This window comes from Dipodomys ordii, unplaced genomic scaffold, assembly GCF_000151885.1.
Source record: "Dipodomys ordii isolate 6190 unplaced genomic scaffold, Dord_2.0 Scaffold68, whole genome shotgun sequence".
NCBI classification, from domain to species: domain Eukaryota; kingdom Metazoa; phylum Chordata; class Mammalia; order Rodentia; family Heteromyidae; genus Dipodomys; species Dipodomys ordii.
Window position 1 is genome coordinate 1647832 of NW_012267284.1, and position 15355 is coordinate 1663186.

General features: G+C 47.4%; 1 protein-coding gene across 1 annotated transcript in view; it reads right to left on the minus strand.

The window, feature by feature from the left end:
* Prkar1b (protein kinase, cAMP-dependent, regulatory, type I, beta) overlaps positions 1 to 14622 on the minus strand; it is an 84000-nt gene extending 69378 nt beyond the window's left edge. The window contains exons 1-4 of the mRNA XM_013023456.1: positions 14541 to 14622; positions 13552 to 13750; positions 2991 to 3161; positions 2065 to 2156 (exon numbers count right to left, since the gene is read on the minus strand). Coding sequence (XP_012878910.1) covers positions 2065 to 2156; positions 2991 to 3161; positions 13552 to 13728 — 440 coding nt within the window. The 5' untranslated portion in view covers positions 13729 to 13750; positions 14541 to 14622. The remainder of the gene's footprint in view (positions 1 to 2064; positions 2157 to 2990; positions 3162 to 13551; positions 13751 to 14540) is intronic.
* Between the last annotated feature and the right edge of the window lie 733 nt (positions 14623 to 15355).

Genomic DNA, 15355 nt, shown 5'->3' on the forward strand with positions numbered 1-15355 from the left:
AGCTCAAGGCTAGCACTCTACCACTTGAGCCACAGCGCCACTTCCGGCTTTTTTCTTTTTGCTTATGTGGTGCTGAGGAATCGAACCCAGGGCCTCAGGTATGCAAGGCCAGCGCTCTACCACTTCCCAGCCCGCCCCCCAGGAACATTTTTGATTTGTCTTACCCACCTGTGGGGACGCAGAGGAGCGGCAGGCAGCTGAGGGCAACACTGCCAGGCGCCCCCAGACTGAGAAGGGACCTTGCCACCCTTGACAAACCAGTCTCAGAAAGCTGGAAGCCAGGGTGTCTAGAAAGCTGGAAACTAGGCTGTCTAGAAGGTGCACAGAGGAGACATCAGGGGAAAGGTCAGCAGACAGTGCCTCCTGGCCCACTCCCGTTTGGAACTTTCCTGAACCCTCTGCCAGGTTTTGTAGAGACTATAGCCAGGAGGAGGAGCCCATCACATGGTCATGGAAAGTTTAAAACAGCAGACTTGAAGGAAACAGACGCACCCACTTAGCTTCCTCTCCCGCCTGTCCACCTGCATCCCCAATCAGTTCTAGGGTGTCACCGGGGACCTGCCTTAGCCATAAATGCCCACTCTGACAGACTGGGCCAGTGAGACCCAGGCAGATGCCCATGGGGACTTGTCTACCCCTGGTCACCTCCTCCTACAGAAGTGGAGTTCCCTGCTTCTACTTTGAGTTGTCAAAACTGCACTAAATGGCTGGACTGAGTATTGGGAGGGTGTGGCTGGGGGGGGCAGAGGGGGGGTTACGTCCAACTGCTCCCAATAGGGCCTACATGCCTTCCAGAGTGGGCAGTCATCTTGACACCTAGTATCTAGTGGTGTTGGGTGTTGGGTGGCCCTGCCTGAAAAATCTGTTTTATTTTACTTACTTTTTATTTGTTTCTGCTAGCTCTGGGGCTTGAACTTAGGGCCTTGCACTCTCACTAGGCTTTTTTTGTTCAAAGCTAATGCTGTACCAGTTGAGTCACAGATCTACTTCTGGATTTTTCTGCTAGTTAACTGGAGACAGGAGTCTCATTAACTTTCCTGCCCAGGCTGGCTTTGAACCATAATCCTCAGATCTTTTGTAGTTAGGATGATAGGCATGTCTTGCTGAAAAGCTGATTTTAAATCTGAGCTCAAATCAGTGGCAGGCTTAAGGAAGAAAATGACTGAAAAGGAGTCCAGCTGGGTACTAGTAGCTCACCTGTAATCCTCAGGAGGCTGAGATCTGAGAATCATGGTTCAAAGCCAACCTAGGCAGGAAAGTTTGTGACACTCTTATCTCTAATTAACCACCAGCAAACAGAAGTGGTTCTGTGGCTCAAGGTGGTAGAGCATCAGCCTTGAACAAAAGAGCTCAGGGATAGCACCCAGGCTCTGACAAAAGAAAAGGGGTGGGGGGAGGTCCAGTATTCCCAGGAACCAGAGACATGACACCAAGAAATCACACAGCACACCCAGGGACTTCTGAGTGCATGAGTCACCCCAAATGAAACTAAAGAGGCACACTGGATTGAGTTTATGCAAACCTCTTGATGTTTCTAATTATTTACAGACTCTATTTCCAAAGCATGACCTTTGAACCCTTCATCACTCATAGGATCCTTCTCCTTAAAATAATGTGGTCTCTGCCTATCACTAAGACTGAGATGACCTCACCTCAGACCCTGGCACCAAGGACAGGAAGGGGACCCGGAATCCTGTAGTCTCAGCAAAGGCCAGGCACAACTGGCATATGGAAGATGCCTGAACATGCAGCCCCTGTGATCATGTCTTTATATGACAGATTTGGCATCAGGGACTAGAGGTCCAGGAGACCCCTGACCTTGGCCAGGGTCCAGATGTGTCTCCTGAGCTGAACCAGAGTCGCACACGGCACTGGTTTCTGAAGTCACCCCTGCCTTGGTTCCAGAAAACAGTGACCCTCTCCTCCAGGAACCAAGTACCTCTGTGACTTGCCTGGTGACTCACACTGAAGGCTCAGAGGGGAGGCCAGAGGGGAGGCCAGGAGGGGAAGCCAGTGTCTCCAGATCCAGCCAGGGGAGCTTAACCTGGTGACCTGGTGACCTACCTTCTCTCATTGTCATCAAGGTGTGCAAAGAGCACATTTCTAGAGATGGCTTTGGCCAGCGCAGTCATGGTCTTGTAGTCCTTAGGAATGACCTGTGGGGAAGCCAGTGGAGTCAGGATGGAGTCAGATTCCTAATCTATCACGGAGGGGAGGGGCTGGGGCCAGAACACTTCCCAGATTCTGCTTGGCCTTGGGGACCCCCACCATGACTTGAAATCTAGCAATTCTGCCCTCTGTGTGGTGTTGAGGTCAGATGATGCAAAAAGACCCAGTGTGAGATTTCATCTTGTGTGTGTATATGTGTATATGTGTGTGTACATGTGTATATGTGTGTGCATTTTAATAAATAAAAGAGACACCTGGAGTGGCTCAAAAAGAAGCCTGGGCATCATCTAAAATTTGGGATCATTGTCGATTGGCTCTGCTAGGATTCAGAACCACCTAGAAGGTACTGGAAAATAGCCAGTTCCTAGGCTATATTTTGTGTTTATTTGAAGTACTGGTGTTTCAACTCAGGGCCTCAAAACCATTCTCACACTGCCTGTAATCCCAGCTACTTGGAAGGGAGATCAAGAGGACTTCTGTTTAAGGTCGGTTCTAGCAAATGTTACTAAGACACCCCCCCCCCACTCCCACCGCCTTCTCAACCAGTAACAGCTAGGCAAAGTACCTTAAGTTGAGCCTTAAACTCATGATTCTCCTGCCCCAGCCTCTCAAGAGCTAGGATTACAAGCATACACCACTACACCTAAACCCACAAAGAGCTGCAGAGACCTTATAAAGGCTACCCCAAATACATGTTGAGCTCACACTGGCAGAGACAATGGTGACCTCCATCCTACATACAATCTCATCTCCCATGCCAAGAAGAAAACTGAAGTTCCCAGGGCTGTCAGATCTAAGGATGGGGGGGGGTGTCCCCTCACCTTCCTGACATAAGAGACGGCATCCTCCTCAGTGTAGACCTCAGCACTCACGCCTCCCCGCCTGCGACGTGCCTTCACCACAGGATTTGGAGGTGTTGGGGACACTTCCTCATCATGTGAGTCTGACTGCGAGTTCGACTTCTGCCGGGCCAAGATCTGTCTGTTTTCTTCCTGGGTGGGACAAAGGAAGAAGGGAAAGGAGAAAAGCAGCTGTCAGGGCTGTGCCAAACCTACGACTCAACAAGAAAAGTCGAGCTGGAGCTGAAGCCAGAACCAGCACTTCCCCTGTGGCCCAGCAGACAGCCTATGATTGGTCAAAGCATAATCCTTCATTTGCATGAAAGGCTGTGCTGTGATTGGTGTACACTTAGTCCTTTATTTACCTGAAGGACTGTGCCATTATTGGTGCATACATAATACTTCATTTGCATGAGAGGCTATATCATGACTGGTATAACTATAACCCTTCATTTGCATTAAGAGCTATGTAGTGATTAGTACTGTTACTCATGTTCCTAACTATGCCAAAATTGGTGCAAGTACAATCCCTCATTTGCATGAAATATTGTGTCCTGATTGATATACACATGATCTTTTATTTGCCTAAAGGGCTAAACCATCATTGGTACACATACAATTCTTTATTTCAATGAATGGCTGTGCAAACACAATCTTTTATATACATAAAGGAAAGGACTGTGCCATGATTGGTGCAAGTACAATCCTTCATTTGCATGAAGACACTAGGAGGGCAAGTCTCTCACTGCACACAGTTTCTGGAAGATCAATGGGACCTGAGAGACTGGTTCATACTTTCAGTCATGCAGATCTGCTCTGCTCTGTCCATATGAGTCCCTGCTATTGGTGACTAGCACCTTCCCCTGCACACCCAGAGAGGAGCCTTAGCTGTGAGTGTCACTTGCCCTGAGCCCCAATTTTTCAGACACCTGCAGAGGCCAGAGAAGAGGTGGCCACAGATAACAGAGTCCCCCAGACCAGAGCCTGCTCTTGGGACACCAAGGCAGAGGAAGCTGAACAAGGGTTTGAGCTTCCCATCATGCCTTGGCTCCCTGCTGGCTCAGCAGCTGGCACTAGTCATTTAAGGGGCTTACAGGTAGATGCATGGCTGTATATCACCTGTCCCCATACAAACTGATAACACAAGGTGAAAGATTCTGCTCATCGCCAGCCAACCTTGGTCATGTGGGTGGGTGACACAGGTGACCAGGGCTGGGGAGGCTGTGGCTTAAGCACACAACCCCAACCAGACCACCACTCAAGGGCAGAATGGGCACTAGGGACTGAACTCTCCCACCTCATGTGGCACCTGCTTTGCATGGGCCATTTAACTGTGTCCTCATTCATCTGAGAATACTCAACACCCTCCACAGCAAGACCTGCAACTGTTCCATGAGGTTCTAGACAGCTGTTTTTTTTTTTATCTTTCATGGGATTTCCAGAGAGAAGATGGCAGGTAGATAGCATATGACTTCCTCCTAGACACTCCACTAAAATGATAGTAACATTAAAATATGTGCATATATAAATCTACAATGACAGGGAGAAGAAGGTTAGAGATACCAAGGAGAGACAGCAAAAGATTCTTAGAAAACAGACAGCTTGGGGTTGAGGCAGATGAAGGATACTCCCAGCTCCAGGAACCAAACAACTTACCCTGAAGAAGCCACCAGCTCAGGTGACAGAGATAACCAAGAACAGAACTCTAACTAGGTGCTGGTGGCTCACGCCTTTCATCCTAGCCACTGATGAGGCTGAGATTTGAGAGTTGTGGTTCAAAGTCAGCCTGGGAAAGAAAGCCCATGAGACTCTTATCTACAATTAACCACCAGAAAACCAGAAGTGGTGCTGTAGCTCAAATTGGTAGAGTGCTAGCCTTGAGTGAAAGGTCCTGAGTTCAAGTCCCATGACAAAAAAAAAATAGAATAGGGCTCCAGGTTCAGGAGGCCCCACACCAAACTGCCTCCCACAACTTTCTACTACTCCCCACTTTTCTTCTACCTTTATTATGAAAATTCTCAAGAAGACATCAAAATAAAGAAAATACCACAATAAGTCACAAATACCTTCACCATATGCCAGCCATGAGCACAACAAACCAGTCCTTTTCACTCTCTTCCATACATCTCAGACAGACACATGTGTGCCTGCATCCAGTGGACTGAAGAAAATCTCAGATGTCATATCTCTTCATTCTAAACATTACAGTATGAAGCTGGGAGAGGTGGGTCATGCCTCAAATCTTAGCTACTTTGGAAGGAGAGATGGGAAGGATCAAGGATAGAAGCCAGCCAAAGAAAAAAGTTTGGGAGATTCCCAAACAAGCTGGGTGCAGTAGCCTCTGTCTGGCACTCCAGCCACCAGGGGAAGTGCAAATAGGAGGATCATGATCCAGAATGACCTAGGGAAAAGTGAAACCCTATACAAAAAAATAACTGTAGCAAAAAAGGGCAGAGAGGTAGGCTCAATTGGTACAGTTCCTGTCTAGCAACTGTAAGGTTCAGAGTTCAAAGTCCAGCACCACTCAAAGAAAAATACAGCCCTAGCCAGGCGCTGGTGGCTCATGCCTGTAATCCTAGCTATTTAGGAGGCTGAGATCTGAGGATGATGGTTCAAAACCAGCCCGGGCAGTAAAGTCCATGAGACTCTATTCTACAATTAAACACCAGAAACCATTAAGTGGAGCCATAGCTCATAGTGGTAGAGCACTAGCCTTGAGCAGAAGAGCTCAGAGAGAGCACCCAGGTTCTCAGTTCAAGTGCCACGATTGAAAACACACACACACACACACACACACACACATATACACACAACCTTATAAAACACCATCCAGGGCTGGGAATATGGCTTAGTGGTAGAGTGCTTGCCTAGCATGTATGAAGCCCTGGGTTCAACTCTTTAGTACCATATAAACAGAAAAAGCCAGAAGTGCCTCTGTGGCACAAATGGTAAAGTGCTAGCCTTGTGCAAAAAGAAGCTCAGGGACAGTGTTCAGGCCCTGAGTTCAAGCCCCAGGACTGACCAAAACAAGCAAACAAAAACACCAGCCACAGCCAGGCACTGGTGGCTCACGCCTTTAATCCTAGCTACTCGGGAGGCTGAGATCTGAGAATCACAGTTCAAAATCAGCCCAAGCAGAAAATTCCTTGATAATCTTAGATCCAATTAAGCAGTAAAAATCTAGAAGTATAACTGTGGCTCAAGTGGTAGAGAACCACCTAGGCAAACAAGCTGAGTGAGTGTAAAACCCTCAGTTCAAAACCTGGTACACACAGGCACACACACACACACACACAACCTTGCATACAATGAGACAAAGTCATGTGACTAAAACCTCAAAGAAACAACAGACAATATACACAGACTCTACAGGGGGTAAACATCACAGAACTAGTAGATACAGACTTTCAAATAGCTATGCTCAAATATGTGAGAAAATAAAAGGTAAGGTTATAAATGCTGGCACAGAAACAAGAAAAAATTAGTGAAAGCCAAATGGAAATTCTAGATCAAGTATTAGAAAACACAATAACAGGAACTCATAACTTGGTGGTAGACTTCATAGCAGATGAGAAGTACAGCTGAGAAAACTAAGAACTTGGAATGCAAGTCAAAAGAAAACATCTGGGCTGAAGTACAAAGATTCAACAGGAAAGACAAAGGAGAAAAGCACAGAAGAGGATCTGGAATCTGGATAAGAAGCTCAAATATACATGAAATTAGAGTTCCAGATGGAGAGAAGAGAAACAGGGCTGCGGCTATGTTTGCTGAGATGATGAAAATTTTTTCCTGAACTAACAAAAGACACCAATCAGGCCACCATGCACAAACCCACAACCTTCATGGCCAACCAGGGATCTAAAGACAATGAAAGCAAACAAGCAGGTGCTGGCATCTCACACCTGTAACCCTAGCTACTCAGGAGGCTGAGATCTGAGAATTGAGATTCAAAGCCAGCTCTGGTAGGAAACTCGTACCAGTGCCACTACCTGAGACTCTTTTCTCCAATTAACCACTAAAAATAGCTGAAAGTGGAGCTGTTATCCAAGTAGTAGCCTTGAGCAAAAGAAGCTCAAGGATGGCTCCCAGACCCTAAGTTCAAGCCCTAGGACTGGTACAAAAAAAAAAAAAAAGCAAGGCTAGAGATATGCTTCAAGTAATAGAGGGCCAGCTAGGATGGATGGATGGATGGATGGATGGATGGATGGATGGATGGATGGATGGATACATACACACATACAAAAATAAACATAGCCAGATAGATACAAATATACATACATACACAGAGATAATTAATAGATGGATACATATATGGACACAGCTAGACAGACAGACAGACAGACAGCCTAAGAGAAACATAATTGGGTGTGCAAGTATGACCTGTACCCCAAGAGGAGAGCTTAGGATAGCTAGGATAATAAGCATGAGCCACCAATGCTCAGCTAGGATCCTCCTATTTACACTTCCCCATTGTAACTCAGATGACAGGCATGTACATCTTAACAGTAACTGTTGAGATAGGGTTTGGTTTTGCCCAGATTAACCTCAAATAGTGATCCTCCTAATATCCGCCTCCCAAATAGCTAGGATTACAGGTGTGAGTCATTGTACCCGACTTCCATTTGTTTTCAATATGGCCAATGTGAGCTAGAATTTGTACACATTGACTTTGAGCTAACAGTGAAACCCTTATGTGGGGACTGCCCACAAAAAAAACAAAACAAAACTAGAATTAGCCTGGGCAAGTCCAGGGTCTCATCAGTACACAAGCTACCACTGAGCTACTCTTACTCAAGGCTAACTGGGGGATGATCTCAGAACTGGAGACACAGTGTGGGGGGGCACAAGATCCTACTCTAGTGAGGGAGTCATAGAAGCCTGCCAGGATAGAGAAGGCCCCTTAAGGTCAGTGATGGATCAATCATCCATCTGGTGGTACCAGCTACACTACAGATAGAGGCAGAGAGACAACTTTACAAGGGACAGGCAGGATGTCAAGGCATTTCCTATTGGGATCTGTAGCCAAAGACTATAATGAGATCATGTGCCTTAGCCAGGGGTCCTGCTAACAATGTGGCTTGGGGCAATGTGACTTTGAATGTCATAGATAACACCCCCCCCAACCACTTGGAAATGTCCTAAGCTTTGATGGTCTGTGTCCACAAGGGACTTATGTTAAGGTGAGAGAAGACAGGCCCTACTCCCACAGGCTGGTGAGGACCCAGGTAGCGCTCTGTGGGAACCAAAGCTGCTTTTCTCCCAGGCAATGGCAGATGGGGCCTTGCTCTTTGAGATGATGTGGGTACACCTGTCCTGACACAGAATGGTTTTTCCAGCTTTGGAAGGTAGGAGGTCAACCCGGGCAGGATGCAGGTGTCCCAAAACACTTCACAAGGCCTCTAGAGGAAATCCGGAGGGGCCATAGTAGGGGGAAATCTCTGTCCTCCTCTCCCCCATTATTTCTGGATAGAATCTGGTCCTGTCCTGAGATTCCCAGAAAACCTACACTCCCCATTTCCTGTCTTCTGTTTTCAGACTGATGAATTGTCTAAAGTAGAAGGGTCAAGGTCACAGTTTGGGATCCATCAAGTTTTCCAAGCCAGAAAGAATCTTCCTAGAACCAATGGTGGAAAGAGGGCACCTAGCCAGAATTGGTTCTGCATCAAGCAACACAGCAGAGAATTTGTCCCCATCCTATCCCCAGGAGGCTGTCCACTTCCTGGGCTGGGAATGGTACTGTGCACCCTCCCCTGACAGTGTCTTCTTGTTGTTTTTTTCCTACCCAAGGGAAGAGAAAACATTCAGGCAGGGCTGGAGTCGAAAGAGATTTTTTTTCTTTTTTTTTTGTCTATCATGGGACTTGAACTTAGGGCCTGGGTGCTATCCCTGAGCTTTTTTTTTCTCCTCAAAACTAGCTCTCTACCATTTCAAGCCATAGCTCCACTTCCAGTCTTTAGGTGGTTAATTGGAGATAAAAGTCTCCTGTACTTTCCTGCCTAGGATCCTCAGATCTCAGCCTCCTGAGTAGTTAGTATTACAGTACAGGCTTGAGTCACTGGCACCGGTCCAGAAGAGATTTTTCTATAACCCAGTTTAATCTCTTTAGAGAAGCTCACTGGCCCAAGAGGAATGGTTGGACTTCCTCATTCCTCCCAGCTACCCACTTCCCTGCCCCAGAGAATAGCTTGGCCTGCCCTCTCCCACTCAAAGGATTCTGCGAGCCAGCCTTGCACTCTGCATCTGGCTTGCTCACATCAAGGAAGGAAGGTAGTTCCTGGGGAGGGATCTAGACACCATGTACCTTCTACTCATGTCAGGTGAGCAAGAGGAACAGTTCTGCTCCATCTCCTGGGAGGAATCTACATGCAACCCCAACACTGCCCTTCTGAACTCTAGAGAGTGTCACACAGAAGATGAAATGAAATTCAAGGCCCAATCAGATGCAGATAATGTGGATATGGAATAATGTTCAAGAAAAGAACTAAACAATGGATGGGTTTCTTGTTGGTGTTGTTTATTGTTTGTGCCAGTACTAGAGCCTAGCTTTCACCCATGGTTCATACTCTACAACTTGAGTCATAGTTCCACTTCTGGATTTTTTTTTTTTGGTAGTTAATTAGATGAGTCTTGTGAATTTTCCTCCCTGGGATGGCTTCAAACTGTGATCCTCAGCTCTCAGTCTCCTGAGTAGCTAGGATCACAGGCATGAGCCACTGGTGTCTGGCTTGATTGATAGGTTTGGATGCTCAGTGAAACATAGGAAGCTAGGAGCATCTTTGTTTGTACTTATGATAGTTCATTAAGTTTTCATTGTCTAGCTTTCCATTTATGGACCACTACGTACATGTGAGTTTCTTTAATTTCTTTTCTTTTCTTCTTCTTCTTTTTTGTTGTTGGTCATGGGGCTTGGACTCTGGGCCTGAATGCTGTCCCTCAGCTCTTTAGCTCAAGGCAAGCATTCTATCACTTGAGCCACAGCACCACTCCTGGTTTTCTGGTGGTTAATTAAAGATAAGAGTCTCACAGACTTTCCTGCCTGGGCTGGTTTTGAACTGTGATCCTCAGATCTCAGCCTCCTGAGTAGCTAGGATTACAGGTGTGAGCCACTGGTGCTGGGTTTTATTTTCATTTTTTAAATGACACTATTCAACTATCTTAAACTTTCTATGAAGACAAATTTAATTCAGTTATGTGACTTTAATATGTACATACTGACTCACAATGAAGATTAAAATGTTTTCCCAAAACAAAAACACAAAAGAATGAAACAATACAAACATGTATAATGTCTATATTAAAAGAATGATAAAATAATCTGACCAAAAAAATCTAAGCTCTAGCTGGATACTGGTGGCTCACACCTGTAATCATAGCTACTCAAGAGGCTGAGATCTGAGGACTGCAGTTCAAAGCCAGCCTGGGCAGGAAAGTCCCAGAGATTCTTGTCTCCAATTAAGGACCAGAAAACTGGAAGTAGTGCAGTGGCTCAAGTGGAAGAGCACTTGCCTTGAGCTGAAGAGCTCAGGGATAGTGCCCAGCCCCAAAGTTCAAGCTCCATGACTGACAAAGTCTAAGCTCATAAATTTAACAACAATGAAACAAACCCAATTTCTCAAAATTACAAACCAATAAAACTTACTTAAGAGAAAATGGATAACCTGAATAGTTATCTATTATCTATTAAAGGATTTGAGTTTATTGTTTAAAACCATCAAAGAAAGCCAGGCATTAGTGTTCATGCCTATAATCCTAGCCACTCAAGAGGTTCAAAGCCAGCCCAGGCGGGAAAGTCCCTAAGACTCTTATCTACAATTAATCAGAAAAAACAGCCAGAATGGAGCTGTGGCTAAAGTGGTAGAGTGCCAGACTTGAGTGAAAAAACTAAAGAACAGCACCCAGGCCATAAATAATTAACCTTTCAAGAAAACTCTATTCAATGTCTCCCCCAAACATAAGAGGGGTTATATCCAACTCAATTTATAAGACCACCATTGTCCTGACACCAGTACTCATTAACATAAACAAAAAATATAGACTAATAGCCTCCACAGACACAGATGTATTAGCAAGTATTTGCAAATAAACCCTGGTAATACATTAATAAAATCATCTGGCCAGGTGCTGGTGGTTCACACCTGTAATTCTAGCTACTCAGAAGGCTGAGCTACTTAGAAGCCAGAGTAGGAAAGTCGGTGAGACTCTTATGTCCAATTAACGATTAAAGGCCAGAAGTAGGGGTCAAGTGGTAGAGTGCTGGCCTTGCTTTAAAAAAAAAAAAAAAAAAGCTCAGAAGCTGGGTGCCGGTGGCTCATGTCTGTAATCCTAGCTATTCAGGAGGCTGAGATCTGAGGATCTCGGTTCAAAGCCAGCTCAGGTAGGAAAGCCCATGAGATTCTTTTTTTTTTTTTTTGGGTCCGGTCGTGGGGCCTGAACTCTGGGCCTGGGAGCTGTCCCTCAGCTCTTCAGCTCAAGGCTAGTGCTCTACCACTTGAGCCACAGCGCCACTTCCGGCTTTTTTCTTTTTGCTTATGTGGTGCTGAGGAATCGAACCCAGGGCCTCATGCATGCAAGACAAGCACTCTACCACTGAGCCACCTTCCCAGCCCAGCCCATGAGATTCTTATCTCCACTTAACCACCAGAAAACCAGAAGTGGTGCTGTTGTTCAAGTGGTAGAGCACTCTCCTTGAGCTGAAGATCTGAGCGACAGCACCTAGGCCCAGAGTTCAAGCCCCAGGACTGCCCTCCTCGAGAGAGACAGAGAGACAGAGAGAGAAAGAGAGAGAACCATCTGACATAAGTAAATGGGATTTAACCTCAGGAATTCAAGGCTGGTTCAATGCCCAGAAAAACAACCAGCACAGTTCACATGTTCTCAGTAGGATAGAACTTTCATAGCTCTGGCAACCACCAGGACAAAGTCCAGACTTCAGCCCAAAACTCAAGATGTCCACTCCCTGTCTACTAAGACCATCCTTTCCCTTGCTCTCTCTCTTTACCCAGTCTTGTAGCCTCCAGGAACCATTTACTGTAACTTCAGCTCTGGAGCTTTCTGCAAGCTGCCCCATTGCCCTGACAAACTTTCTCCTCCACCCCATGCCTTCCTGGACAAGGTACAGGAGTCTCCAGTGTCTATTTAATTCTTTCTCTGGAAAAATTCCCTGCCCCTCATCCTTTTCAAAGCGAAGACCACCATTCCAGCCCAATGCCCAATGTGCTCAAACTTCCAGATCACTTTCATAGGCCATGTCACTAACAGCCTGCTATGTGTCATGTATTGAACACCAACCGCTCCAAGCTGAAACTACACCATTCCCATCTTAGTATCTTCAGAGTCTACCTTACAACCCAGATACGTTCCAAGGTCTTAGTGTGACTCCTGGAAAATGCTGGGTAATTGGTGGTAAGAATCTCACAGACTTTTCTGCCCAGGTTGGTTTTAAACCAAAACTCTCAGATCTCAGCCTCCAGAGTAGCTAGGATTATAGTTGTGAGCCACCAACGCCTGGCTTTTTTTAAATTTTTTTTGAAGTGAACATATGCCTCTTATAAGGGAGAATCCAGGCTGACCTTTGTGAGAGATTTCTACTGAGTGAACATCAACCCATGCTCATAACATTTTCTGAGGAAGACAGGCTTAACCTTAAGGGCTTTTACATCAGTATGGGGAGGTACTTCTCTCTAATCAGAGCAATCAGGCCTTTAAAAACAAAATTCTGTCTGGGCACTGGTGGCTCACACCTATAATCCTAGCTACTCAGGAGGCTGAGATCTGAAGATCTTGGTTTAAAGTCAGCCTGGGCAGGAAAGTCTGTGAGACTCATCTCCAATAAACCATCAGAACACTGGAAGTGGTGCTGTGGCTCAAGTGGTAGAGCTCTAGCCTTGAACTAAAGAGCCCAGGCCCAGAGTTCAAACCCCATGACCAACCAAAAAAAAAAAATTCTGGGCACCAATGATGTTCTTACTAGACCTGGTGCCCACCTGCATCCCCCAAGCTGAGAACTCCCAGCAAGCTCCACAGCTACCAAACACCTGGATCACCTCCTGCGAGAGCTGGGAAGATCCCAAACCCCTGAAGCAGAGGCACAGGGCTTTCTTGGTGGCTGGGAAAACCACACCCCAAGAGGTACCCAAGGAACCCAAGGCTACACAAAGCAGTGCCAGCTCCAAATATGCTCTGATCCTCTTCTTCTGAAAAGAACTTCCACTGCCAGAGGGTGTCTAAGGGGCAGGCTGGCAGCTACTGCCCCAGGACTTGGGAAAGAATACTGGGGCCAGGTGCTGGTGGTTCACATCTGTAATTCCAGCACCCAGGAGGCTGAAGTTTGAGGATCACGGTTTGAAGCCAGCCCAGGCAGAAAAACTCATGAGACTCTTACCTCCAGTTAACCAGAAAAGGCCAGACGTGGAGCTGTGGCCCAAGTGGTAGAGTGCTAGCCTTGAATGGAAAAGCCAAGTGTGACAAAAAGGCACTGGATTCAAGCCCCAATACCAGAACAACAGTAACAAGACAATATGGAGATGTGGGGGGAGCCACTGACCTTTTCAAGCTTCTCAAAGTGCTCCCGGAGGAACCTCATGGGGCGATCTGGCTTGGCGATACATAAGTGCACAATGCAATCTTTGAGCACCTGCTGAATATTGTGGTTCTGAACGTACAGCTCGCATCCCTTCAGACTGTCCTCCTCCTCCAAGTGGAAAGAGGAAGGAGAGGCCATGATGAATAGGAAATCTTCCTTCCTGCTGAGAAAAATGAAAACCACACAGAACTTAGGAAGTGTACTGCTGGGGCTTAGAAATATGACAGGGTTAGCCTGGTGGTCAGAGCCAAGGGACAGACAACACAGAAGAAGCTATTTATAAGGGAAGCGATGGTGGATCATGCCTGTAATCTTAGCTACTCAGGAGGCTGAAATCTGAGGCTCTCCATTCAAAGTCAGCCTGGGCACAAAAGTCTGTGATGTTATCTTCAATTAACCAGCAAAGAAGAAGAAGAAGAAGAGGAGGAGGAAGAGGAGGAGGAGGAAGAGGAGGAGGAGGAGAAGGAGGAGAAGGGGAGGAGAAGGGGGAGGAGGAGGAGAATATAGGGAAGTGAGGGGGAAGAAGGGGAGGGGGAAGAGGAAGAAGAGGAGGAGGAAGAAGAGGGGGAGGGGAGGGGGGAGAAGGAATAGGAGTGGGAGGAAGAAGAGGAGGTGGAGGAGGAAGAAACAGCAGCCCAAAGTGGACATATGGCTGAAGTGATAGAGCTCCAGCCTTTAGGAAAAAGGCTAAGCAAGAGCACAAGGCCCCAATAACTAATCCCTCTCTCTCTCTTTCTCTCTCTCTCTCTCTCTCTCTCTGACACACACACACACACACACACATACACAGACACACTTTCTCTCTCTCTCTCTCTCACTCTCTCTCTCTCTCTCTCTCTCTCTCACACACACACACACACACACACAGCCATTTATTTAAGTGCTTGCATTTGGGGAGCTAGATCACTAGTTTAATAAACAATGCCCAATGCCTTAACCACCGAATAGACCTTTGTGAGGGTGTAAAATGTACAAATGGAATTGGTGCGTGATCTGGAAGCTCCGTTCTGCTTCACTGAGGGATCTGAGATGAAAAGTGTGCAAAGATCATGTTAGCTGTTTCCCTGGCCTTTATATGTCCATTTTCTCCCACCACCACCCCCCCTTCCTAAATATACTTGTGTGAAATGAAAAGGTTGTCACGACCCAAGGAGGGGAGGGGCCAGGGAGCCCCACCCTCCCCAGGATGGGGGCTGGGGATGCTTGAGAAGCTGTCAAAGGTTAAGGTGGCCTGCCTGGCAGGAAAAGAATGGAAAGCATCTGGGGGTGGACCGGGAACAATAACAGGTCCAGTCACAATAGCTTGGTCACCGGCCTTCCCTGGGGCTGAGACCCCACAGGATGAGAGGCCCCAGAGTTTTCACCAGACGCCCCGAGATCCCACCTCCCCCAGCGCGGCCTGGCCTCTGTGTGGCGGGGATGCTCCCAAGACAGCAGCCGCGCCTAAGCGAGGAGCAGGTAGCGCCGTCCCCAGCCCGCGTGGGGCACACAGGGCGGGCGGGGGCCCTGCTGGGCCCGTCCTGTGTCCCCCACGCCGGGGTGTTGGGGGAGTGCGGCCTGGCTCCCCAGGACGGGCCTCCCTCCTCCCCGCCGCTGGGGGGGCTCCCCGTGGCCCAGCGACCCCCATAATGCCCGCCTCTCCCCGGGGATGTCCCCCAACTCCCGGCAGGGCCGGGGTACCCACGGAGACCCCCAGCTCGGATGCCCCACCCCAGTACCTGGATTCGCGGCGCCGGGCCCGAGGCGGCTGCGCGCGGACGGCGGG